At 46.7% G+C, this 26,046-nt stretch overlaps 2 protein-coding genes and 1 long non-coding RNA gene across 6 annotated transcripts in view; 2 read left to right on the top strand and 1 right to left on the bottom strand.

The window, feature by feature from the left end:
- Positions 1–21,640, top strand: part of INPP5B (inositol polyphosphate-5-phosphatase B) — a 50,772-nt gene extending 29,132 nt beyond the window's left edge. The window contains 15 exon segments of the mRNA XM_069586710.1: positions 1,128–1,229; positions 2,977–3,091; positions 3,725–3,841; positions 4,480–4,667; positions 6,297–6,408; positions 8,778–8,887; positions 9,800–9,935; positions 11,603–11,713; positions 12,604–12,766; positions 14,693–14,928; positions 17,341–17,454; positions 18,808–18,892; positions 19,260–19,387; positions 20,449–20,560; positions 20,798–21,640. Of these exon segments, the coding sequence (XP_069442811.1) occupies positions 1,128–1,229; positions 2,977–3,091; positions 3,725–3,841; positions 4,480–4,667; positions 6,297–6,408; positions 8,778–8,887; positions 9,800–9,935; positions 11,603–11,713; positions 12,604–12,766; positions 14,693–14,928; positions 17,341–17,454; positions 18,808–18,892; positions 19,260–19,387; positions 20,449–20,560; positions 20,798–20,940 (1,972 nt within the window). The 3' untranslated portion in view covers positions 20,941–21,640.
- LOC138438841 (uncharacterized) lies at positions 14,669–22,689 on the bottom strand. The gene is made up of 2 exons (XR_011256481.1): positions 22,073–22,689; positions 14,669–16,298 (listed from the first exon to the last, which is right to left on the bottom strand). It is a non-coding gene; the product is annotated as an uncharacterized lncRNA (long non-coding RNA).
- Positions 22,106–26,046, top strand: part of MTF1 (metal regulatory transcription factor 1) — a 42,571-nt gene continuing 38,630 nt past the window's right edge. For 2 of the 4 annotated variants that reach the window (XM_069586740.1, XM_069586729.1), the window contains exons 1-2: positions 22,729–22,827; positions 24,839–25,297. In XM_069586740.1, coding sequence (XP_069442841.1) covers positions 24,890–25,297 — 408 coding nt within the window. In that variant the 5' untranslated portion in view covers positions 22,729–22,827; positions 24,839–24,889. Of the gene's footprint in view, positions 22,828–24,838; positions 25,298–26,046 lie in introns of all 4 variants that reach the window. The other 2 variants (XM_069586723.1, XM_069586751.1) reach the window with 2 other exon arrangements.

Genomic DNA, 26,046 nt, shown 5'->3' with positions numbered 1-26,046 from the left:
ACAGCCAAGTGATCGCTCAGCTCTCTGACCCTACAGAATCACTCCCATCATTTTCTGAATGAGTGATTCCTTTCACTCTTCCTTGGCAGGCATTTATTCTGTGCCTTTTCGGGCCAGGCATCGTGGGAGGTGTGGTATGGTGGGAATGACACAACTTGCAACAAACAGTTGCAGAAATATTTGAAGATACCCCTGTGTGGAAGGAGGAGAGGGATCTTGATTTTTGGTTATGCCTCTGTGTATCTCTAGGTCATTTGGGGCCTTTAAAGAAAGTTGTTTGAATTGAAATCAATCACATGAAGTTAGTGATTGGTAATCTTTTTAGACAAAATGATTGAAAATTACATGAATAAAGGGTGCAGGTTTGCCAGGTCTTTTTATTTTTATTTTTATTTTTTTTCTTGCCAGGTCTTTTTAAATCACTGCATTGGGACTATAAAACAAAGTCATGTTGCTTCTAGGGTTCTAGATAGTGAATTGTCTTAGGGAGTTTGGGATGGACATGTACACACTGTTATATTTAAAACGGATAACCAACAAGGACCTGCTGTAGAGCATGTGGAACTCTGCTCAATGCTATGTGGCAGCCTGGATGGGAGGGGAGTTTGGGGGAGAATGGATGCATGTATATGTATGACTGAGTTCCCTTGCTGCTTACCTGAAACTATCACAACATTGTTAATCGGCTATACCCCAATACAAAATAAAAAGTTTCCAAAAAAAAACCCGAAATCGAACAGAAAAAAACCCTAGTGAATGATGTGAACACTGGTATTGCTTTCTTTCCAAAAGTAGTTGCCAGGGTACTTTTTTCTCTTTTCATTTCAGTAGCACACACAGGACATAGTCATTTTGTGGATTGTGACTATCTAATGGCTATTAAAGCTAAGTAGAAATGTTCAAAGTGGGTCTCTACTGTCTGAAGTTATCACAAAAGCAACAGATGTCCTGGCAGACTGCAGGTCACCCCTTGGTGCCGCAGTCACTTGTCTAGGATGGCCGTGACGTTTCTTAAGTCTTCAAATTCCAGCCCAGAGAGACTGAAACCAGCCAGAATCAGCATCCAGTGCTCTCCCCGTCGTGTCCATAGTCCTCCCAAGTGACCAGCTGATTGTCTTTGGCAACAGATTTTTTGTAGGAACGTACAATGTGAACGGACAGTCCCCCAAGGAGTGCCTCCGGCCCTGGCTCAGCCACGATACCCAGGCCCCAGATGTGTACTGTGTGGGGTGAGTGTCTTTTAGTTGTCTCTGCATTTTTCAGAATGTGTAGCTGTGGTTGAAGGGATGGGGGCATGAATCTGTAACTGAGACTTCACAGCAGGTGAAGGGATTGAAAAACGAGCATATGCTTAATAACAGCTGCTCCTCTGTTCCTATGCTTCCTCATAGTAAACAAATTTCTGGCACTATTAAAGTGATGTGCTTGGTACTGGAATGCTAATATTTAATTTTGAGTGCAACCCTCTGTTAAAAGCATACACCTTGAACTGAATTTTATTACTTAGACATTCAAAGCTTTGTTGGTTACAAAGCAAAAATATCTTTTGTGAGGGAAAGAAGGTTAAAAGAAAAAAAGGCCCCATCCAAGGACTTCCTTGGTGGTCCAGTGGCTAAGACTCTGTGCTCCTGATGCAGGGGACCTAGGTTCAATCCCTGGTGAAGGGACTGGATCCTACAGGCCACCATGAAGATCCTTCGTGCCACAACTAAGACCTGAAATTGAAAGGGAAAGTCACTCAGTCGTGTCTGACTCTCTGTGACCCCATGGACTATACAGTCCATGGAATTCTCCAGGCCAGAATACTGGAGTGGGTAGTCTTTCCCTTCTCCAGGGGATCTTCCCAACCCAGGGATTGAACCCAGGTCTCCCACACTGCAGGCAGATTCTTTACCAGCTGAGCCACAGGGGAAGCCCAACTAAGACCTGGCACAGACAAATAATAAAATATTTTAAAAGGGAGGGCCCCATCCATCAGTCTTTTTTTTTTTTTCCCCACACCTACTATCTTCTTACCACTGTACCAAATATTATTGTTGGGGAGGGAGCAGCAAAGAAGCCTGGGTGGTAACGTATAAAGCGACTAGAGTTTGGAATTTATAGAGAGCTAGGTTTCAATCCGAAGAAGGCAATGGCACCCCACTCCAGTACTCTTGCCTGGGAAATCCCGTGGACAGAGGAGCCTCGTAGGCTGCAGTCCATGAGGTTGCTAAGAGTCAGACATGACTGAGTGACTTCACTTTCACTTTTCACTTTGATGCATTGGAGAAGGAAATGGCAACCCACTCCAGTGTTCTTGCCTGGAGAATCCCAGGGACAGAGGAGCCTGGTGGGCTTCTGTATATGGGGTCGCACAGAGACGGACACGACTGACGTGACTTGCAGCAGTAGCAGGTTTCAGTCTTGGAGAAGGCAGTGGTAACCCACTCCAGTACTCTTGCCTGAAAAATCCCGTGGATGGAGGCGCCTGGTAGGTTGCAGTCCATGGGGTCGCGAAGAGTCAGACACGACTGAGCGACTTCACTTTCAGTTTTCACTTTCATGCATTGGAGAAGGAAATGGTAACTCACTCCAGTGTTCTTGCCTGGAAAGTCCCAGGGACGGCGGAGCCTGGGAGGCTGCCATCTATGGGGTCGCACAGGTCAGACATGACTGAAGCGACTTAGCAGCAGCAGCAGGTTTCAATCTGTTTGCCGCCTGGTGCTTATGTGAGCTAGTGATCTCGGATGTAAAGACTGGAGACTCTTCCAAGTACTTCAGGCTCGTTATGAAGATGAAAAGGGCCACTGCTTGGGAAAGCACCTGGTACGTTCCTGGGCCTTTAGTCCTTTGTCTCTAAGTGTTTGTTTTTCTTCCTCTTTGAGGGTCTTGCAGTTTAGCTAGAAAGGCAGGCCTTACACAGCTTAACCAATCTGAGAACGTGCCATCTCCCACATTACCCTTCTCCACTCCCTGACTGGTTGCTTCTCCTAATAGGTTCCAGGAGCTTGATCTGAGTAAGGAAGCCTTTTTCTTCCACGATACCCCAAAGGAGGAAGAGTGGTTTAAAGCTGTATCAGAGGGTCTTCATCCAGACGCCAAATATGCAAAGGTATGAGAAGAGTCCAGGACCTTCTGACTTTGTGTTGCCATGCAGGGAAATGCTAAGACAACTTTTCACTTCTGCTGCGACTTTCATCAAAAGCCAGCCCTAATGGGTGGTGGTCCCTTCCCTGGTGGTCCAGAGCTTGAGACTCTGCCTGCCAGTGCAGAGGACATGGGTTCGATCCCTGGTCCGGGAAGATCCCACGTGCCTCAGGGCAAGTAAGCCCACGGGCAGCAACTGCCAAGCCCACACACTACAACTACGGAAGCCTGCATTTCTCGAGCCTGTGCTCCATAGAACCACCGCAATGAGAAGCCCGCACACTGCAACAATGAGTAGCCCCCACCTCGCAGCAACTAGAGAAGGCCCCTTCACAGCAGTGATGACACAGCCAGCTAGAAAGGAAGGGAGGAAGGAAGTCCTATTGATGGTGTGATGTTCAGTTCCAGGAGAGGCTTCTCAGGTCTCGGCACCTGTAGGCTGCTGAGGTTATCACAGGATGTGGTCAGTGAGTCGGGTAATTACCCTGTTTCCTGGTGTGGAGCAGGAGATATAGGAGTCCTCACAGCCAGCTTCCCATCCACTTTTCCTTTCAACTCCCCATTAATACCGTGACTTGAATGCATGCTTCTCTTCCAGGTGAAGCTCATCCGACTGGTTGGGATTATGCTGCTGCTATATGTCAAACAGGAGCATGCCGCGTACATCTCAGAAGTGGAAGCTGAGACAGTAGGGACAGGAATCATGGGGAGAATGGTGAGTTCCTGGTTGGTACAGGGAGGGCCTTGGTCCCTAAGGTCTCGAGCCTGCTTCTCATGATACCACAACTACCTGTGTCCCAGCTTGAGGGTACTGGCATCATGAAATGAACTGTTCCCTCATGATCTAGCAGGAACTGATGGAGGAGGCCATTCTGAAATTGTATTTTGGTGACTTGCTGGCTGACTTGCCCAGTTAGCCCTCATCCTCACGGCCGCTCCACTCTGGAGCCTCCAAGTGGGTCCTTCCATTTAATGTATGACCCATGTCGCAGAAGCTTTATTGAATCACCAAGGGAAAGAAAGAAAGAATGCTAATAATAGGTTTACTGTTTTTCTTCTCGAAGCTGTTACAGTCCTCCTTTTAGGTTGTGAGCTTAGCTTCCCGGGGGGGGAGGGAGAGTGTGTGGCTTGCCTGCAATCCATTGCAGAGTGGACTCGCCTTCGCCGCTGGCTGCCTGGTCCTTCTGTCTTCTTGCATCTGTTTTCCCACCTATAAATATGTAACCCTGCTTTACTCATCTCCCGGGATTGTGACACAGACTGACTAAAAGAGAACATTTTGAAAGCCCACGGGTTTGAATGACTATCACAGTGAAGTTGGGAACTGTGCCTTTTCTGGGCTCCCTTTCACAGGGTAACAAAGGGGGCGTGGCCATCCGGTTCCGGTTTCACAACACCAGCATCTGCGTGGTCAATTCCCACCTGGCAGCCCACACGGAGGAGTACGAGAGGAGGAACCAGGACTACAAAGACATTTGTTCTCGAATGCAGTTCTGTCAGGTCGACCCAAGCCTGCCCCCTCTCACCATCAGCAAGCACGAGTGAGTCTGGCCTTCCACCCCAAGTAGTGTGCCGGCTGCACAGTCCAAGCCAAGGGCTCTCTGTTTCATTAGGGAGGGGACCGGGGGAGGCTTCCCACCACCTGAGCGGGAACTCTCAGCCAACTCTCGGTTATACAGGGATTACACCTCTTGGAAATTTTTAGTTTCCCCACTTACCATCTGGCCAACCTCTCGAATTTTCTCAGACGCCATTTGTTCCTGGAAAATGTGTAAGATTTTTTTAACACAGTCCGCCTTGATGCAGCATTGTGAGAAAAGCCTCGCCAGAGTGGGCGTCTTGAGCGCAGGTTTTAGAAGCATGGTTCAGGGCTCTGTCTGCCTGTTGTCTCCAGAAGCGTGTGCGGTTGAGGATGGGGCTGCATTTCCCAGTCTTCACGCCGTCTTTTTCGCCTCTCGATTCAACATTTTGGAGCTGTGGTTGCAGCTGCTTGGGGTGTCTTGTGCTAATGTTTGTTCTCTTTATTTCATTTATCTCCAGTACTTGCTCTTTGTCTAAACTCAGGGCATATTGGAATTTCAGACTTTACAGTAACACTTGAAACTTACGCTCCTTCTTCTTATAACAAGGAAGAAGCCACTGGGGCTGTGGTGTCTGCCAGGGAGTACACAGAGCCCAACCTCTCATCCGCCTGCTGCGTCCATAGGACCGTCTTGATTGGTGTGCTGGAAGTTGCCAGAATGGCTTTCCGTCTCCAGGGGACCTAGCAGGGACTGGGTCTTCCATTCTGCTGACCCAATGTGTGAGGCTGCATGTCAGCTTGTCTGAATTTAGCTCGTGGGCGCATTCATTTTGGTGTCTGTGTGCTGCCATGCGGCTTCTCTCATAACCTGGCTCTTGGCTTCATGTAGAGCAGTATTGGTCTTCACGGGATGTGCAGTGTCACCTGGGAGCATCCAGTGATCGTGTTCCCAAAGCAGCAGGTGTAAGAAAACACCTGTTGCGTTCTGCAGAAGGAGCTGGCTGGTAACACAGTGGTGGTTAAACTGAGACGCCACTGGACAGGTCAGGCTTTGTTTCAGAGGAACTCTGCTCCAGAAACAAAGGCTAAGAGTGTGCTTTGGGGGCTGGAGTGTGCATGGAGGCAGAGGCAGCATCATGGCATCATCTGGCTTGGGGTCCCTGAGTGATTGACAGGTCTCCCAATACTTGATCTTTCCCCCTCTTCCCAAGAGAGGTAAATTATTGTCTTGCTTTTAGATCTTATTAGACTATCTTGCCAGCTGTGCTTGGTCGCTTCAGTCATGTCTGACTCTTTGTGACCCTATGGACTGTAGCCTGCCAGGCTCCTCTGTCCATGGGATTCTCCAGGCAAGAATACTGGAGTGGGTTGCCATGCCCTCCTCCCTTTCCAGCTGTATGGGAATAAAATAGTCAAGGAGAACACAAGGCTGTTGCCGGTGAACTTGGACCAAGATAACTGAGTAAGCGGCATGCTAGACACGATGTTAAATGGGATGGCAAGAGGAAAAGAGACCCTGAGCAGCCAAGTTCCTTCCCCACGCAGCTCCCAAAAGACGTAGCCTCCTGGGCCTTCTGTCAGAAGCACGCCGGATAGGGTGGGCGAAGCCCCTCCTAATCCCTGTGCCCTTTGTGCTCTGTCCCCGCAGTGTGATCTTGTGGCTGGGGGACCTCAACTACAGGATAGAAGATCCGGATGTGGAAAAAGTGAAAAAACTCATCGAAGAGAAGGCCTTTCAAACGCTGTATGCATATGACCAGGTACCAGCGGCCACCCGGGCACACGGGAGGGCGCAGAAAGCCTGGCTGCCCAGCTGCGCCTCTTCTTCCTCGTCTGGGGAGCTGGTGCCCGCCGTTCCTTTCTTTCCTCCATCTGTGCTCCCTCTCCTACAGCTGTCTGCCCCACTGGTCCTGCCCTTGAGGTTTGTCTCCCCTGGAGGCAAGAGCTATTCTTTCTCTCTGTCTCGTTTGCGCCCATTCATTCAGTCATTCAAGTTGGGGCCAAAAGGGAGCCAAGCTTCTCATCAAGACAATATTAGTCCTTTGTATACTTCAGATGATTTACTGATGTTTCAAATGGGCCCCCTTGCCCCCTGCCCCTGCCCCTCAGCAGACCTGTGCCGTGTGCGGGACCACTCTTTTTCTGAAGGGCTGTCTTCACTTCCAGAAAGAATCCGTTCCGTCTCCTGCTAGCCTCTACCGTTGTTTGGGTTATCATTCCTTTCAGAGCATTAGCTCTTTCCCAGGATGAGAGAAACCTGTTTCTCTCAGACGTTCTTCAGGGTAGTCCTCTCAAGAGATTCTGAAACTGTTCAAGCGGTCAGAGTTGTTTGGGATGCCACAGTCCTCTTTCTAGCCTGTATCTCCCTTTCAATCATCTTTGTATTGTCGTTAGTCTAAATCTTTCCGTTACCTTTATTTTTCTCCCAGTGAGATCCATTAAGGGGAAAAAAATCCCAAGTCTGTTACGTCTTTCTTTATAGAATACTCTTTAGTGACCCATTTTTCTCTCTCATTCTTTTCCTTGGCAAATTAGTCTCTTTATTCCCCTTTTCAGCATTATCCCTTGTCTGTCTTTTTTCTAGACTACAGCATTCTTATTTCCCTGGGAGTTCAATACCATCTCTTCTTCCCTTCTTTTCTGGTCTCTCCTTAAGTAATAGCAACCAGTTTGTGTGTTTCCTTGCTTTCCAAGTGGTTTCAAGATTTATATTTACCCTTTTTTTTTTAATTTATTTTTTGCTATTCTTATTTTCGCTGTGCTCAGTCTTTTTTGTGGTTTGCGGGCTCCAGGGCATGCAGGCTCCGTAGTTGCCACATGAGGGCTTAGTTGCTTCGAGGTATGCAGGATCTTAGATTCCCCCAACCAGGGGTCAAAGCCAAGTCCTCGGTATTGGAGGGTAGATTCTCAGCCACCAGACCATCAAGAAAGTCCTCATATTTACCCATTTAATAGTCATCTTGGACTTCCCTGGTGGTCCAGGAGTTAAGACTGTGCTTCTGTTGTAGGGCTGTGGGTTCAATCCCTGGTCTGGGAAGTTCCGTATGCCATGCAGTACATCCAGAAAAAAGCAAAAGGAAAAGAATCATCTTACACTATTTTAATTTCCTGTTGCTTTTTCCGTAATAGTTTTTTTTTTTTTTTTTTAAGGAATTCCTATTTTGGGGTTTGTCAACTGTTGTCCCCTGGATAGCTGACCCTTTCACCAAAGTTAGAGCTTACAGTTCTTCACCAGGCCACACAGCACCAAGCTTGGTGCTCCAGGGAGGGGGCAGGAACACCTGTGGTTTTTCTCTCTTGCTGAGAAGGAGCTCTTAGAACCAGTGCAGTGGCAAGGAGGCCAGTTATTATTGTAATGTGTCAGGCACTGTTCTAAGTTGACAGCTTATCTTTGCAACAATCCTGTGAGGCAGATTCTATTATAAATCCAGAATTTACAGATGGGGAAACCAAAGCATAGAGCTCCCCCCAGTTCATATAACTGATTTGACAAAACTCTTTAAAGAACTGTTTTAGTTTAAACTTAATTCATAATGGTTTGGTTATACCTCTACTATATATTTATACATACTTGGAAGTTCCCTTTTTTGGATTGTGTCTTTACAGACCTTTTTTTAATGCAGTTTTATCTCTCTGTATATTGGAACACCTGTGCTACACAGATGATGTGTTTGATACCTGGAAGAGAAACTATATCCATAAACTAATCCTCCTAGGGGCATCTCAGTACGATGGAGCTCAGGCCCCTCAGACGTGGATACGGTTTTATAAAAGAGCCTTAAAAATTGTACAGCAGGCAGAATAGTCAGCATGCTCTTCTTCCTGGGAGTTAATTAACTCAAGGTCTTACAGAGTAACTTTCTTTCTGTTCTGTATTTTTTTTTTTTTTTTTTGGACACTGTGCAGCATGTGGGGTCTGAGTTCCCCAACCAGGTGTCAAACCCATATCCCTTGCAGTGGAAGCATGGAGTCCTAACCACCAGAGAATTCCCACAGAATAGTTTTCTCCTGGGCCTTTCCTTTGGGGTTAGGGTTTAGATTCCAGATTGGTTTCCTTTCTTCTGCTAATTCAAGGTTTGACCTTTTTATGCTGAGACGTTTTTTTTTTTTTCTTCCATCCTTTGTGTAGCTGAGAGCTCAGGTGGCTGCAAAGGCTGTCTTCGAGGGCTTCAGCGAGGGTGAGCTCACGTTCCAGCCTACCTATAAGTATGATACTGGCTCCGATGACTGGGATACCAGGTAGGTCAGCGGTTGCTTCGGAGGCTGAGCAAATAGAAACTCAGAAAGTTATGGAAGTACTTTCCCTCGTAGACCTACAGAAGAAGATGGGTCTCCTGTCACTTCTTCCTCAGGTCAAACATTTTCTCTCAGTGTCTGCTCATTAAGTAGACTGCCTTCCTACACTTTTTTTTTTTTTTTAATACTTATTTATTTGGCTGGTCTGGGTCTTAGTTGCACCACGCAAGACCTTCGTTGTGACAGACCTCTAGTGAACTCTCTAGCTGTGGCTCAGGGCTTAGTTGCCCTGCGAGGCATGTGCAGTCTGGTTCCCTGACCAGGGATCGAACCTGGGCGCTCTGCATTGAGAGCCTGGAGTCCTAATCCCTGGGCACCCCAAGGCAAGTCCCCACAATAATTCTTAAGACTCGTTTCCCTTCCAGCTATGCTTAGGGTGATGATTCCAACAGACTGAGCTTGTACTTGGTCATTACATGGTAGTTCATATTTTTATGAGGGCCTATGGGAAGCTGTTCAGTACTTGTGTTATCTCATGTAATCGTCTCAACAACCCATTGAAGTAGGTATAATTTATTATCCTCATTTTATAGACCAGGGAACAAAAGCCCCGCACCCCCAAATTCAGGATCTTCCCAAGCAGGCAAGCATCGAAGCAGAAATTGAAGCCAAGCAGTAGGAATTCACAACCTGTTTTAACCAGCATCTTTTGAGGCCCACAGAATGCTTACCCTCAGATGGCTGTGCCTCTGGCCTGATCCCCATAGGAAGGTGGAGAGCAGGAATCATCCTGAACAGCGTTTTGGCTTTGAGTGCTTGCAGCTGTTTGGGGTGACACCCGCAGGATACACGCCACCCCAGGCGTCAGGCGTCACTGTGCCTCTGAGGGCTTTCAGTGTGGGCTTTGCATTTCAGCGAGAAGTGTCGTGCTCCTGCCTGGTGTGACCGGGTCCTCTGGAAAGGGAAGAACATCACTCAGCTGAGCTACCAGAGCCACATGGCCCTGAAGACCAGTGACCACAAGCCCGTCAGCTCAGTGTTTGACATTGGGGTAGGTGGGCAGCTGGGACCAAGTTGCCATCGTCCTCTAGGGAATTGGTCCCCACAGCTGAGACCACTTTTGTCTTTCTGGTCTCCTCCCACCTTGAATGAGAGGAGGCTCCTTTTAAAAATGGTTTTAATTTAAATTTAATTCATAAATGTTTTGTAGACTCCTACTTTATGTCTCTATGTACATGGAAGTTCCCCTTTGCTCTTTGGACTGTTTTTTTCCAGACCTTTTTCTATGCAGTGTGTCAGTATTCTATATATAACATAGAGGAAGTTTCTCCCTTTTTGTAAAAGAAATCTATCACACCCATGGTTCTGAGAACATCTTTTTCCCCCACTGGCTATTTTTTAGGAGATCTTTTCATGTTGGTAAGGGTAGAGCTCCCTCCTCATTATTTTTAAGGGCTGTAACATATTTCATAGTATGGATGAACCATGTTTGTATTGATAATTTGTTTCCAAAATGGTGCTATGATACACATTGCTATAGTGACCAGCCTTCACATATATCTTTGTGTGTCAATGTGAACATTTCTGTAGAATGAAATTACTAGAGGTGAAATGAATGGTTCAGAGAAAAATGTATTTTATTTGTATTTGAGCCTGCAAAATTGTCCTCCCAGCATCCCTACCATTTTACTCTTCTGCCAACCATGAATGAGCTTCTTTTCCCAGAGTCTGGCTAATACTGGGTTTTAGCAATCTTTTAAATTTCTACCAATCCAGTGAGCCAAATGAGAAAGATACTTCATTCTTTTAGATTATACTTACCTGATTACTAGTGAAGCTGAAAACCTTTTTTTTTGTCGAAGTATTGTTGACTTATAATATCTTAAAAAAAAATCTTTTTATTTATGTATTCTCCACTTGTATCTCCTCTTCAGTGACTTCTGTGTTTCTTTGTATATTATCAGTTCTCGAGGGTGCAGGCAGAGGTGCCTCAGAATCCACAAGAGTGTGGGTGGTTTGAAAAAAGCCTAATGAGTGTTATAACTAAGGTTTTATTATTGGAAGATGACAAGAATTGTAATTCAAAATATAGAAGGGAAAGCCTGACAAAAGCTTCTTGGCTGATGGAACACAGGTTTAAAAAGCCTGTGAAATGCTGCTTTGACTCAAAGCCCTAGAGAAGCTCCTGCTTGCCAGCCTGTCAGCAGCAGCAAGCATAGCAGAGACAGGCAGGGGTGTCTCTCTGCCCTGACCTCAGACTCTGCAGAACTGCTCACCCAGCTTTCACTCCTGTATCATTTTTTTCTGCTAATCGGGAAGCAGTTGATTTAACAAGAGGCTTTGCCTCTGGGGGACCCTTCTACGTCTATTGTTAATTGGCTTCTTTGTTCATTAATTAAATCTGTTTAGTATTCACTTTCTGCGTTGCTATCAACTGCTATTTCCCAAGGCTGTGAATGTCCTCTAAAAGCAGCAGTCACCAGCCTTTTTGGCACCAGGGACCGGTTTCATGGAAGATAATTTTTCCATGGATAGGGAAGAGTGGGAATGGTTTGGGGATGATTCAAACACGTTACATTCACTGTGTACTTTATTTCTATTATTATTACATCAGCTCCACCTCAGACTGTTAGGCATTAGATTCTGGAGATTGGGGACCCTGAAAAAGAGAAAGTGGGTGGAAGCCAAGGCACTGAGTCTCTGTTGTTTCCCTTCCAGGTGAGGGTCATCAATGAAGAGCTGTATCGGAAAACTCTGGAGGAGATTGTTCGCTCCCTGGATAAGATGGAAAATGCCAATATCCCTTCCGTGTCCCTCTCCAAGCGAGAGGTAGAAAGGATGTGATAACGCATCTGGCTCTTCTCTTTGTAGAACATAAATCTCATCTGCTAGGTCTCAGAACTCCAAGGGGCACCTGTCAGGCTCCTGGACTCTGTAGTCTTCCTTGATCGGCTGCTTCTAGACAAAGTGAGGCTGATGATGCCAGCTGACAGGAGAGGGGGTGTTGGTTTAGATTTGGTTCACCTCTTGATCTTTTAAACCAAAAGCCTGTAACCTTTTGTGGCTCCTATATTTTACCCATACATGGGCCCTCCATGAGTTAAATAAGTCACAGAGGATCCAAAATGTGTTTCACTTGATCTTAGTATAGCTGTGTGCATTCTTGCCCTGGGTTTGTCTTCCTACTGATGCTTTGCTTTGAGATTGAGTCCAAAACGTGGGGTACCTATGAGTTGAGAAGTAATAGGCATTGGGAGAAGTCAATTTAGGGCTAAAGATTTTTCAGAGAAGTGCCACAGCATAGATCATTCAGAACTGACAGTAAAAAGTCAATTAAATGAGGATTTACGGTGAGGGTATTTTCAATGTCCTAAATGTCCAGCTGCAGGGAAGGAGGAGCTTCATTTTCACATTTGGGAGTGGAATGTGTGAAGGATATTTTGGGTATGGTCTTTGGGTATAGGAGATTTAAACTTGGATTCTGTTAGGGAATTTTTTGTGTGTTTCGAGTTTAGGATTTCTGAGTTAAACACTAACAACTGGTCTTTAGTAGTAGCAGCAGTGGTCTCCCAGGTAAATACTTAGAAAACAAAAGCATGATTTGAAAGAGATGGTCCTTCATTTCCTTCCCGGGAAGGGCAAGGTTGGCCCAGTTGGGGAGGTTGGGCAGGTTGCCGAGGAGAGGGCACTGGCCTGACTGGCCCCGGGCTTGCCCCCAGTTCTGTTTTCAGAATGTGAAGTACATGCACCTGCAGGTAGAGTCCTTCACCATTCGGAATGGGCAGGTGCCGTGTCAGTTTGAGTTCATCAGCAAGCCTAACGAAGAGTCCTACTGTAAGCAGTGGCTTCGCGCCAGCCCCAGCAGAGGGTTCCTCCTGCCAGGTAAGGCCTCTGTCCCTGGCTTCCTGGTGGCTGGTTTGGGGAACACCCTACCCTGTCTTTTGCCCATTCTCCTAGAATAAACTTTTTATTTCCGAATGTTTTGTTGTTTGCTTGAAACTTTTTCAAAGCCCTGTGGATGTTCAGTTCAGTTACTCAGTCATGTCCGACTCTTTGTGATCCCATGGAGTGCAGTGTGTCAGGCCTACCTGTCCATCACCAACTCCTGGAGTTTATTCAGACTCACGTCCATTGAGATGCCATCTAACCATCTCATCCTCTTTCGTTCCCTTCTCCTCCTGCCTTCAATCTTTCCCAGCATCAGGGTCTTTTCCAGTGAGTCAGTTCTTCACATCAGGTGGCCAGAGTATTGGAGTTTCAGCTTCAGCATCAGTCTTTCCAATGAATATTCAGGACTGATTTCCTGATGGACTGGTTGGATCTCCTTGCTGTCCAAGGGACTCTCAAGATGGTGATCCATCCATAGATAAGATATAAAATAGTAAAGGGTGCGAGTTCGATGTCAAAAGTATTCTCAGTCATGTGGATGTTCTATAATTTCACACAGAGAAAACAACAGTTCTGTGAAGCAGGTGTGGCTGTAATAAGAACCCTTTCACTTTCTGTCTCACTACAGTCAACTCCTAATTGTCTGCTCTTGTAGCGAAGATAATAGGGTGGTCATCCAGAAATTATGTCCAGCCCGACCACCCGTATCTCTCTCCCATCTTCTCCTTGGCACTGTGTTATGCTGTGAGGCAAAGGGGTTAGCCTGTTTTGTGGTCAGTTCACATGTCATATACAGATGTGAGAGCTGGACCGTAAAGAAGGCTGAGTGCTGAAGAATTGATGCTTTCAAATTGTGATGCTGGAGAAGACTCTTGAGAGTCCTTTGGACAATAAGGAGATCAAAACAGTTGATCCTAAAAGAAAGCAACTCTTAAATATTCACTGGAAGGACTGATGCTGAAGCTGAAGCTCCAGTACTTTGGCCACCTGATGTGAAGAGCTGATTCCTTGGAAAAGACCCTGATGATGGGAAAGATTGAAGGAAAAGAAGGGGATAGCAGAGGATGAGATGGTTAGATAGCATCACCAACTCAATGGACATGAATTTGAGCAAACTCTGGGAGATAATGGAGGACAGAGGAGCCTGGCGTGCTACAATCCACGGGGTCACCAAGAGTCAGACACGATTTAGTGACTGAACAAAAGCAAGCAGACAGTTCACAGTCTAATAACATGTTATATTTTCTACTGGATCCACACCTTCTTATTGTTTGTAGCTTGAGCGTGAAGAGAAGTGAAGTTGCTCAGTAGTGTCTGACTCTTTGCGACTCTATGGACTGTAGCCTACGAGGCTCCTCCGTCCATGGGATTTTCCAGGCAAGAATACAGGAGTGGGTTGCCATTTCCTTCTCCAGAGGATCCTCCCGACCCAGGGATCGAACCCCGGTCTCTCACATTGTAGGCAGACGCTTAATTGTCTGAGCCACCAGGGAAGTAGAACCTAGCTTGAGCAGTGCTACCTAGAACGTGAATTTAATAGCAGTTACCTATTCATGTTTTTGTTTACTGCATTCAGTTCCCCTTTGGACCGTAAACTCCTTGTTCACGTGTCTCTCAAGTATGTGCGTGTGTGCATGCTGAGTCTCTTCAGTCAGGCCCAACTCTTCGTGATGCTATGGACTATAGCCTGCCAGGCTTTTCTGTCCATGAGTTTCTCCAGGCAAGATACCGGAGTGGTCGCCAAGCCCTCCTCCGGAGGAGTCTCTTGAGTGCTGAGCATGTAAATTCTTGCTGGTTGGCTGATACCTCTTATTTCCTTCCCCTAACTCTGTATGCCCGACCCTCTGCCAGCCCGTCTTCTCTCCCCATTTCCTCTTGGCCTCCCACCAACCAGCATTTCTTTTTACTTTTTTTTTTCAGATTCTTCCGTTGAGATTGAATTAGAGCTATTTGTAAATAAGACCACAGCTACAAAGCTCAACTCGGGTGAAGACAAAATCGAGGACATTCTGGTTTTGCACTTGGACAGAGGAAAGGATTACTTCTTGTCTGTGTCTGGGAACTACATGCCAAGCTGCTTCGGATCGCCCATTCACACGTTGTGCTACATGAAGGAGCCAATTTTGGACTTGCCACTAGAAACCATTAGAGAGCTGGTGAGTTACTTGCCACAAGAAAACATCTAGAAGGATGTAGCAGCCAAGCCAGTCAAGTGAGAGGTTCTCATGCCTACCTTCCCAGGGACCTGAGGATTCTCTAGCCTCCATAGTGTTTGCCTGTGCTGTCAGATATGTACTGCTGTTTATCAGACACCCTGACATTTTTTTGTGGTTTGAAACAACAGCAAGTTATTGCTTCTCATGTGAGTTTCCATTGTGGCTCTTTTGCTGGTCTCACCCAGGCTCATGTTTGTGGTCAATGGCAGCTGTGCTGGCCTGTGGGTTCAAGGAGGCCTCCCTCTCTTTCTTTTTAAAATAATTTTTGTTCATTTTATTTTTGGCTGTTCTGGGTCTTGGTCGCTGCACGGGCTTTCCTCTGGTTGTGAGCGGGGCCTACTCTCTAGCTGTGGTGCTTGGGCTCTAGGGCATGCGGGCGCCAGCAGCTGCGGCATGTAGGCTCAACGATTGCCGTTTGCAGGCTCATGAGTTGTGGCACGTGGGCTCCGCTGCTCCCTGGCATGTGGATCCTCATGGACCAGGGCTGGAAGCTGTGTCTCCTGCATCGGCAGGTGGATTCTTTACCACTGAGCCACCAGGGAGGCCCCTCCCTTACTTCCTTGATGTTGGCTGCTCGCTTGGCCTCTCCCTCGCTATGGGCTCTTGGCATTCAGTAGGTTGGCCTGAGCTTCCCTCGGTAGTGGCAAGAGTTTGAGCGCAGAAACTGTAAGGCCCCTAGTGGCCGAGGCTCTAAACTCACATGGTACCACGTCTGCCACATTTTATTGATCAGAACAAGTTGTGAGGTCAGTCCAGATTCTAGGGACGGGGCAAGACTCTACCTCCTGATGGAAAAACTGAAATGTTTTGCTGTGTTTTTTGATCCTTCATAATAATAGTAAAGAAATTCAGACACAGATACCCAGATAATGCATGTCCCTGCCCCATGATAGTTATTTATTTTCCTGTTTTATTCATCACTTTTTTTGTTGTTGTTTTGCTTTTTTTGTTGGCTGTGCTGTGTAGCCTGTGGGACCCTAGTTCCCCAACCAGGGACTGAACCTGGACCCTCGACAGAGAGAGGTTGGAGTCCCAGCCACTGGACCACCAGGGAATTTCCTGTTTTAATCATCACTTGGTGTATTATCCTAAAATAATTTTCTGAGATCTAAAAAGATTCATATGCAGACTTACAGATATTAAACACAAACTTATGGTTACCAAAGGGGAAATGTGGGGAGAGAGAAATCAAGAGCTTGGGATTAACATATACATACTTCTATATATAAGATGGATAACCAACAAGGACCTACTGTATAGCACAGGGAAGTCTGCTCAATATTCTGTGATAACCGGTACGAGAAAAGAACCTGAAAAAGAATAAATATATGTATAACTGAATCATTTTGCTGTATACCTGAAACAAACACAAAATTGTAAATCAACTAGCATTTCGGTTCAGTCACTCAGTCGTGTCTGACTCTTTGCAATCCCATAGACTGCAGCATGCCAGGCTTCCCTGTCCATCACCAACTCCCAGAGCTTGGTCAAACTCATGCCTGTCAAGTTGGTGATGCAATTCAACCATCTTGTCCTCTGTCATACCCTTCTTCTGCCTTCAATCTTTCCCAGCATCAGGGTCTTTTCTAATGAGTCAGTTCTTTGCATCAGGTGGCCAAAGTATTGGAACTTCAGCTTTAGCATTAGTCCTTCCAGTGAATATTCAGGGTTGATTTCCTCTAGGATGGACTGCTTGGATCTCCTTGCTGTCCAAGGGACTTTCAAGAGTGTTCTCCAACATCACAGTTCAAAACCATCCATTCTCTGGCGCTCATCTTAATCAACTATAGTCCAATAAAATTAATAAGTAAACAGCTCCTGTGGAGATACTTCTAATACAGGGGAGCCAGTCTGGAACAGATTTTTGGCAATAGATCTGCTTTTCTTTTTCCTCCATTTCATTTTTAATTTAGGGACTCCTGAAAACAGAGGCCTAAGAAGGGGAGTAATTTTTGTCATGGATCTGTGTAGTGAGTTAACCCTGGACCTCAACCTTGCCTTTGGGTTTTGGGATTCCCAAGTCTGTGCTCTTTTTTCACCCGACCACACCATTTCTCTGGTTCTGACAGTGAAAGTACTACAGGCAGGATGTTTGTTTCTAAGATGGCACATATTTCACCTGATTCACTGAAACTACTTGCCATAAGCCACTCCCAATTCTCAGGAGTCACTTTTCATACCTTGGTCATGCCACCTGATTTCATTTTTGCCTGATGAGCGTTTGCTTAGGGACATCAAAACACTTCTCTTCTTCCATGGGTTTGCTGTCCCTATATCCTGCGTTCTCCTGAAGCCAGCCTGGTGGAAGCTCTATTGATGGACCTTCTGATCATGCTTTTTATTTCTTTTCAGACTCTGATGCGACTCCAGACTGAAGATAATGGGAGCCAATTGGAGAAACCCATGGACATCCCCAAGGAGCTCTGGATATTGGTTGATTACCTGTACCGAAATGCCATCCAGCAGGTAGGTGGTACTGAGGTAGTCACACCTGACCGAGGCCATGCTGCCTTGAGAAAGAGCATCAGCCCTGAGAACTTTGGGCAGAAAACACTTTTCCCCTGAAGAACCTGTGGAATGCTGCTCTTCCACCGTGGAGTGAAGGTTGACAGGTTCACGTGCCACACTCCCATGGGGCCCCGCTATGACACACAGCACCCGATTCTTCCTAGGGGAAGCAGCCTGGGAGGGCCTTCCCGGCAGAGCATACTCCCTCCCCGGGCCTCTGGGGTCCCCCAGGTAGAAAGGCATCTGAAACCTTCTCAGCATGTCAGCCAGCTCTCCTTTGCAGGAACTCTTGCCAGCTTCTAGGAATGGGAGGGGCTCACTTGTTGACAAGCCAGATGGGCAGGGGGACCCGTGGAACCCTCAGGCCGTGAGTCAGGAAGCCTGATTTCCAAAGTGGGTTGGACAAGCTTCCTGCCATCAGATTGGTTAGTTTCACTGACTGGTTTGTCTGGGGCCCAGGGAGACCCATAGAAACTCTGATCTTAGCATAGTGCTCTCTGCTTTTCCCCTCAGATTTATTGAGTATTACAGTGTCCCAAACTCTAAGTGTTTTTCAGCACAACCTCATTTAGTTCTCATAGTAGTTCTCAAAGGAGGAAACAGATGCTCAGAAATGTGAAATACTTTGGCCAGGGTCTCAGAGCTGACAGATGGGCAGGATCGGGATTTGAACCCAGGGAATCTCTAGAAGTCACCTTCTTAAGGACTGTGCTAGTCTACCTTCTCTATAGAGCTCCTTTCAGGTGTAACTTTTGAGCAATACATATAATATTGTTACTGTTCAGTTATTGGGCATTGAGTCATTTTGTAAAACAAATGAATATACGGGATCCTAGGACTCATGGAAATACCTTTATTGCCATAATCTCATTCATTTTCTCAAAGCACTGAGATACCTTTTTAACTTTCTCCATCTTATAAATGATATATCTTCTTTTTTTTTTCTGGTTAATCCCTCTTAACACTGCAGGGACCATAGCTACTTTAAAGTTTTCCCTTCGGTCTCAGATCTCCAGGGATCAAATTTGCACCCCCTGCAATGGAATCACGGCATCCTAATCACTGGACTCCAGGGAATTCTCATAACAGATATATTATTGTGCTCAAGACCTGTTGTTGGGAGCGTGACTGGGAAGGCCTGAGAGATGAGTCAGCCACATCAGCCTACTTCTCATTGTCTACTGGGGTGATTCGAAAGCCTCAGCACACTCTCCCTTTCTGTACCCTGCTGGTGATTATGTTTCTAGGTCAGGTAATCATTGCTGCCTTTCTGAGAATATAATTATTTTGTGACTCTCTTCCTTTTTTCAGGAAGATCTGTTTCAGCAGCCAGGCCTGAGGTCAGAATTTGATCATATCAGGGACTGTTTAGATACTGGGACGATTGATAACCTCTGTATCCTTTCAGATGTTCGTGTGCCCATGTGTATATGTGTGTATGCATATGAGTAAGAGAAGTGAGCAAAAGGAAGGGGTGATATTTTAAGGCTCAAAATCAGACATTGTGAACTCAGCTGTCATGTTTTACTTATTTAAAGTCTGCATAGAGAAGACTTTACAACCTTAAGCAACCAATATACCAGAATTTAGGAGAGCGCAGCCAAGCTAACAGCTTGGCCCCTCCACGATGTCAGTCCGGCGTCTGAGCGCTGAGCAGAGCACCTGGCTGGGCACGCCGGCTCTGGCGTGTGCTGGCCCCCGGGCCTTTTCCTAACAGTGCCCATGGCAGCAGCGCCACCTGTTCCTTAACGGTGGGCCCAAAGCTGCCAGCAATCATTCTGTGGCCGAAGCCCTGCTGCTCTTCTTGGAGAGCCTGCCAGAGCCTGTCATCTGTTTCAGCGCCTACCGCAACTGCTTGGAGTGTTCCGGCAACCTCACAGCAAGTAAACAGGTGAGCGCAAGCGTGGAGCATTGCCGTGTTCACGTTGTAACCCTGGCTCTCATGGGGCCTACAGAACAAAGTGGCTGCCATCCCCCAAATGCAGCGTCTTAGAAACTCAACTCCAGGTCTTTCCGTCCCAAACCCATTCTTCCTCTCGTGTCCCTCTTCCTCTTAATGGCACTACCATAATCCCACTGACTCGGCCCAGAACAGAGCCGCTTCTCCTTCCTCCTCCTCTCAGCTCCCACATGCACGATCCCCTTACTCTGTCACCCTTCTTTCTTCCATTCTAGTTCCACTTTCCTTGGGTCAGGACCCTGCATTCATGCTCTGCTTCTGCCAACTGGTTTTGCGAACTGCCATTCGATTTGGTGTTCAAAAGTTCTCATCAGGCCCCCGTTAGTCAGAAAGGCTCTCCATTACCAAATAAGGATCTTCTTAAACCGGTATTTGGGACTTTTTATGATCTCACCTAGTCATACACATAAGTAACCTGCCAGAGCAGAATAATCTAGAAAATATGCTAATGATACAGGTTCCCGAGCCTTACCCCACCTCCTCTGAATCAGAATCTCTTTTGAAATATATTTTGTGCAAGCTTCACTACCAATTCTGAAATGCAGACAGCCAGAGTACTTTTTGAATTCTAGCCTGATCAACCCTTCCAGGCTTAGGGAACGGTAGGCTTCAAACAGTAGTGCTCTTACCAAAACTGACTTCTCACAATGGGCTTTCTCTTCTTGTCTCACTGTTTTCCTTACATTGCCTTTTTCTGCACTTTCTTTTGCCCTAAATGCTCTAGTCCTTTACCTCTGCATCTTCACTTATATTCAAGACCCAGCTGAGATGTTTTTGACTTTTGAGAACATGCAGTCAGAAATTTGACCTCTAAATTCACGTAGCCCTTGATCTATGCTTCTCTTTTGGCACCCGTGACAAATGATCAGGGTTTTCTACACACAGTCTTTCTCATGTACCTGGATCGTGTATACTCAATTCCTGGAATATAACAGGCACTGGAGAAATGATTGAATGAACAAAAAGACAAATATCAATTCTCCCTCTCTCAGGTCATTACTACCCTTCCTGCGTGCCACAGAAATGTCTTCACCTATTTGATGGCGTTTTTGCAAGAATTGCTGAAAAATTCAGCAAAAAACCATTTGGATGATAATATTCTAGGTAAGCCAAGGATGTGTGGAAAGCACTCTGCAAACTGATTCATTACGAGAAGTGTGGTTGAGGAAGGTCCCAAGTCCACTGCAGTGGAACTAAAACCTCAAGCTCTGGGCAAAGTTTACCCTCAGATAGTTATTTTAAAGCAGAAACTATTGCCATGGGGGCACCGCTCCCCACTCTTTAGAACACGAGAATAAGTAGTACTTCTGCTGAATTCTGTGTTTTCTGTTTTTCATGCAGCCAGCATATTTGGTAGCCTGCTGCTTCGAAACCCAGCTGGTCACCAAAAGCTTGAAATGGCAGAAAAGAAGAAGGCTCAAGAATTTGTTCACCAGTTCCTCACTCACCCCGAGCCTCTTTCTCTCCTCTCCTATTCTGCCTGAGACAGCCAGTTACCCGCCCCACCTGTTTCAGCTCCAGAGCTGCCCTAAGAGGATATGAGCCCACAGGGAAGCCTGAGTGGCAGCTGCCTGTTTCTTGAGCACAGACTGCCCTCTCCACCATGACCATCACACTCAGTGCTGCCGCGAAGAGTGAAGACATTGTGAAGACATTGAGGGGAAATCCACCACAGTAAAACTGACATGCAGCGTTCAACTTTAGTTTTTTAACAGATTTTTTTTTTAACGTTTAAACAGCCATACTCCTTGTGCTCAACGTGCTTCCAAGACATACAGTGCCTTCCCTGTAGCTTGAGCCGAGCTCCCCACAATCAGATATTTGAACAGACTTTGGAGTCCTGAAGGATGAATGAGGATGCAAATACAAAGAATGTAAATGGAAGCTGCTGGATAAACAGGCCACACAGCTTCTCCAGGTGCTTTCAGCGCTCTGTCCAAGGACATGTGTGTACACATATGCAAACCCTGCCCCGCTTCCCACTCGTAAATATGGCTCAACAACTCTGGAACTGGCCACTTAACCTCCAAGGGCAATACAGTGGCTTGAAAATAAAAATGCTGAAGAAACTGGGTGTTCTGGTGAAACAAGTGGAGTTTACCAGGCCAACAAATCCTCCCAACTGTATATAATGCATTCCCTCTTGTGTAATATATTTTAATGATAAATGTATTTTTAACAGTGGTTGCTTGCTTGTATCTTTTTAGAGATGGCAGGTCTCAGCAGCTGGACATTTGTGGCGTAAGCACTGGGGACAGCTGGTCAGGGGCCAGACAGATATTTGCCTGGTAGTCTGGTGATAACAACCACTATTTACATTTTTCAAGGAAGAGCTAGTACAGGCCTGGCCCAACCCCTTGACCCCTGATCTAATTTCTGAGAGTTGTCCCACTCTGAATATTCTAAGAGAAGTAGCTTATAGGGAAGACGGTTGTGGCTGATAAGGAGTTCTGACAGCTAGATCTAACAGGCATTTTTAAGTCTGGAGCAGAATGAAAGCACGTTCAAAATAGTTTCTTGGAACACCACCACTCCTTGGCAGTGTAGTGATTTAGATACAGGCTGTATGACAATATGAACGGTTAAAGAAAGGGAATGGCCAGTAGGTGGCGTTACCTGGCCCGGGTGCGTGTCCGGAGGAAGCCGGCAGTCTTCTGGAGGGGAAAAACTTGGGAGACACGGCCTGGGCAGGCGAGTGACGAGGGAGTTGGGCGTCTTAAAAGAGCCTGTGAGAGGGGAAAGAGGTGGCGGCGCCCTCTAGCCAGGCTTGGAATACTCTCCATCTCTGCCGTTTGGGTCCAGGATTCCTTTCTGGAGCCCTCCTGGCCTACTAACTTTGTTGGGTGAGGAGGGGAAGCTGGAGCTACAGGAGAAACGCGGGAATGCCACAGCTTTCCAGGTTTCCCCCTTGCGGTCCTGGCAGGAATTCAGCGGCTAACTGTGGTCCTTCCCGTCGTGCTTGCGGCTGCCAAGGGGACGGCAGCGCAAGCCCCGCTGAGGCGACTCTGGGTTAGTGATTAGCGGGTCTGACCCATCTTCCTCGCCTCTGGTGCCTCTAGAGCGGAACTCTGAACCCCGCAAGCAGAATACGAGGCAGGTTCTTCACCGCGCGGGCGGAATTCGCCGCCCAGCGAAGTCTCCGCGGTGCCCGCCCCGCCTCGCCCCTTTCGCGCTCGCTAATTGGAGGCTCGAGCTCAGACCCCGCACTGACTAACCCAACCAGAAGCTTCAATGGGAGGCGGAGCCCGTATCTTCTCTTTCCTCCGGAAAGCGGAAGCGGAAGTGACGTTCGGGGAAGGTGGGGGCAATCATGGTGCCGCTGGGGAGGGGAGAGGCTGCTGCCGCCGCCGCCGTTGCCGGGAGCCGCGGAGGTAAAAGGCGAAACTAGACGCGGCCTGGGCTGGGGACTTCCCGGGAGGCACGGGACTTAGGCTTCCTCCTGAAGCATTTTCCAGTAGGAACCCCAGACCGGTTACCATAGGGACCCCACCCCTCCTCCGTTTCCATGGGGATGAGTATCCAGCCCCCCTCCCCTGTTTCCATGGAGATCCGGACCCTGCCCCTCTTCTCCTGGCCTGGAGCCCCCCAGCCTGACTTGGGGTTTTTTCGTGTAGCCCTTGACGGGGGACTATCCCAGACAGGTTCCTTTTCCCAGTCTCCTCTTTAGGGTGCTCCGTTTGTACTTCTTGTTTGCCACCCTCAAAGCTCCTGGTCTGGTTTGTTCCGGACAGTTGGTCTCCGCGTTGCCGCCTGTGGTGCTGGGGCAGCCCAGTGGGGCCCCCGGTGCTCTTATCTCTCCTCTCAGATGCAGCGAAATGTGCATCCACCGGGTTGCGTAAGCCAGAGCAAGGGGTCGGGCCGGTTCCTCCCGGATCAGATCCCCTGGCCTGTCTCTGGTAACTACCACTGTGTCTAGCCGCCCTACCGAGTAAAGGTTCACTTTCTGATCCGAAGCAGAAGAGAAAGATAAAGTGCAAAGCCAGACTGAAAATTAAAAGTGATGTACTAATTATTTGTAAATTCTCTAGTCTGTCTGCCAAACCCGCGTTTGTGGAACCGGTGTGTTTGCAGGTAAAAGAAGAATCACTATTCCAGAACAGGAAAACTTCAAGTTTGATATTTTCCCCAAGAGAGTATATATCCTTCCAAGAGGGTATATCTGCAAGTCTCTCATTAACTGACATCTCCTGAACTCCTCATGCCTAGGGACTAAAATAAGACTCATCATTCCCTCATTTCAGAGAGCACCCTATAAAACTTAGCTTCTAGTGAACACCAGATTGTTTTAGGAGATTAATAGATAAAGTGATCTTCATTAGATATACCTGATTAGGGGTCAGCTCCACTACCCAGAACGGAGAAGGCAATGGCACCCCACTCCAGTACTCTTCTCTGGAAAATCCCATGGGTGGAGAAGCCTGGTAGGCTGCAGTCCATGGGGTCGCTGAGGGTCGGACAGGACTGAGCGACTTCACTTTCACTTTTCACTTTTGTACATTGGAGAAGGAAATGGCAACCTACTCCAGTGTTCTTGCCTGGATAATCCCAGGGACGGGGGAGCCTGATGGGCTGCCGTCTATGGGGTTGCACAGAGTCAGACACGACTGAAGTGACTTAGCAGCCACTAGCCAGAAACTGAAACATCTATTTTGGGATGGAGAGAACAGATTCACCCTTGATTCCTCTGCTGTGGTCAGACATTGCGTTTTAACATATATTATGTCTTTTACTCCGCATAACAGTTTTGTGAGAACAGGAATTACCAGTCCCACCCTACATAAGTGAAAAGTAAGGCACAGAAAGTTACCCAGGCAGTAAGTAGGAAAGCCAGGATTTGTGGCTAGGTGACCCTACCTTCAAAACCCTGCTTCTTCCACCATAAACTTACTGCCTCACTGTTTCATTTGGAGTTTCCTTTCTTTAAGATTTATAACAATCCAGCCCTGAAACAGTTTGTCCCTGTTTCCCCTAAAGTATTTTGACTCACCTTCACAGTGTTTGGCAGTAAGGCACATTTGGAAGGTCTTATGAGCTGCTACTTATTACTTCCATTAAAAATTTTTATTTTATATATTTATTAAAAAAATTTCTTTGGCCACACTAAGTGGCTTTTAGGATCTTAGTTCTCAGACCACAGATTGAACCTGGGCGCTCTGCAGTCCTAACCACTGGGAATTCCCATTACTTCCATTTTTTAAAAAAAGGCGTTGTTTTTCCTTCAAAATGACTTGATAGTTTTCAACTTGAAATTCCCAAAGAAGATGTTTTTCATTACTCTGGCCTGCTCTTATATGGAGAGGAAAAAGTCTTGTGACTGCTGTGGAGGTGAGGTCTCTGGGTCCTGTGGTTTATGACTTTGACTCTGGCTTTGTTCTCTTGTAGACAGGTCACTGCCTTTCCATTTCTCACAATTGGGCTGAGCACAACTGAACCATGGGGGACCACAGTCCAGACGACAGCATCAGCTACTTTGAGGTAGAGGAAGATGAGCTGACCCCCGATGACAAGATGCTCAGGTTTGTGGATAAGAACGGACTGGTGCCTTCCTCATCTGGAACTGTTTACGATAGGACGACTGTTCTTATCGAGCAGGACCCTGGCACTTTGGAGGATGAAGATGACGATGGACAGTGCGGAGAACACTTGCCTTTTCTAGTAGGGGGTGAAGAGGGCTTTCATCTAATAGATCATGAAGCAATGTCCCAGGGTTACGTGCAACACATTATCTCACCAGATCAGATCCATTTAACAATAAACCCTGGTTCCACGCCCATGCCAAGAAATATTGAAGGTGCAACCCTCACTCTACAGTCGGAATGTCCAGAAACAAAACGTAAAGAAGTAAGTAAAGCAGTGGGTGAGGGCCTGGTTTGGCTTTGGGGAGGGTTCTTAAACCACACTAGATGGCAGTTTCAGCCAGGGAGTATCAGAGCCCCTGGAATTAGGACCTACAGTGGCTTTCCTTAACAGTATATGCTTCATGTTTTGTTGTGACTCTTTTCTGAAACTTTCAGTGTGTATGGCTATGTTGAAATGTGGGAAAGCTAAATTGCTACTTTTCCAGATTTCCTCCTTAGATCATAAATAAAATAGACATTTCACAGAGGTAAATCCATGTCTCTGATACGGAAATAACTTCGTTGTGTAAAAATGCTTTGTTCTGGAGAAATGAGTGTTTGCTGAAGTATGCTTTAGTAGTGAACATGTAGTAGACAATAAAGGCTAGCTTTCTTTTGTAAGAAACTCGAGCAAGAGGCAGTTTATCTAAAAGTTTTCATGCTCATATTTAGCTAGTGCGCATAAGGTAACTCATTATTACAATGCTTTGAAAACTGTGAAGCGTGATACAAAGTGGTGATAATTAGCAGAGTAAAAGATGCGGTTTAAAGGTAGTGATATACATTTTCCAGGAACGAACTGCAGGTCAGCTCGTAGATCCCTGTAGTCACAATGCCAGGGACTAACCGTCAGATGTTGCTAAACAGCCGTTGGGTAAATCATTTCGCAAAATGTTTTTCTCTTTTACTGTAATTCAGGTCTTGAAACTGGAGAGTTTGATTCGTGGCATATGGTTTTCCTTTGCTAGGCTT

The sequence above is a fragment of the Ovis canadensis genome, chromosome 1 (genome assembly GCF_042477335.2).
Source record: "Ovis canadensis isolate MfBH-ARS-UI-01 breed Bighorn chromosome 1, ARS-UI_OviCan_v2, whole genome shotgun sequence".
NCBI lineage: Eukaryota > Metazoa > Chordata > Mammalia > Artiodactyla > Bovidae > Ovis > Ovis canadensis.
Note: the sequence above shows the minus strand (reverse complement) of the source record. Positions and strands in the feature narration are given on the sequence as shown.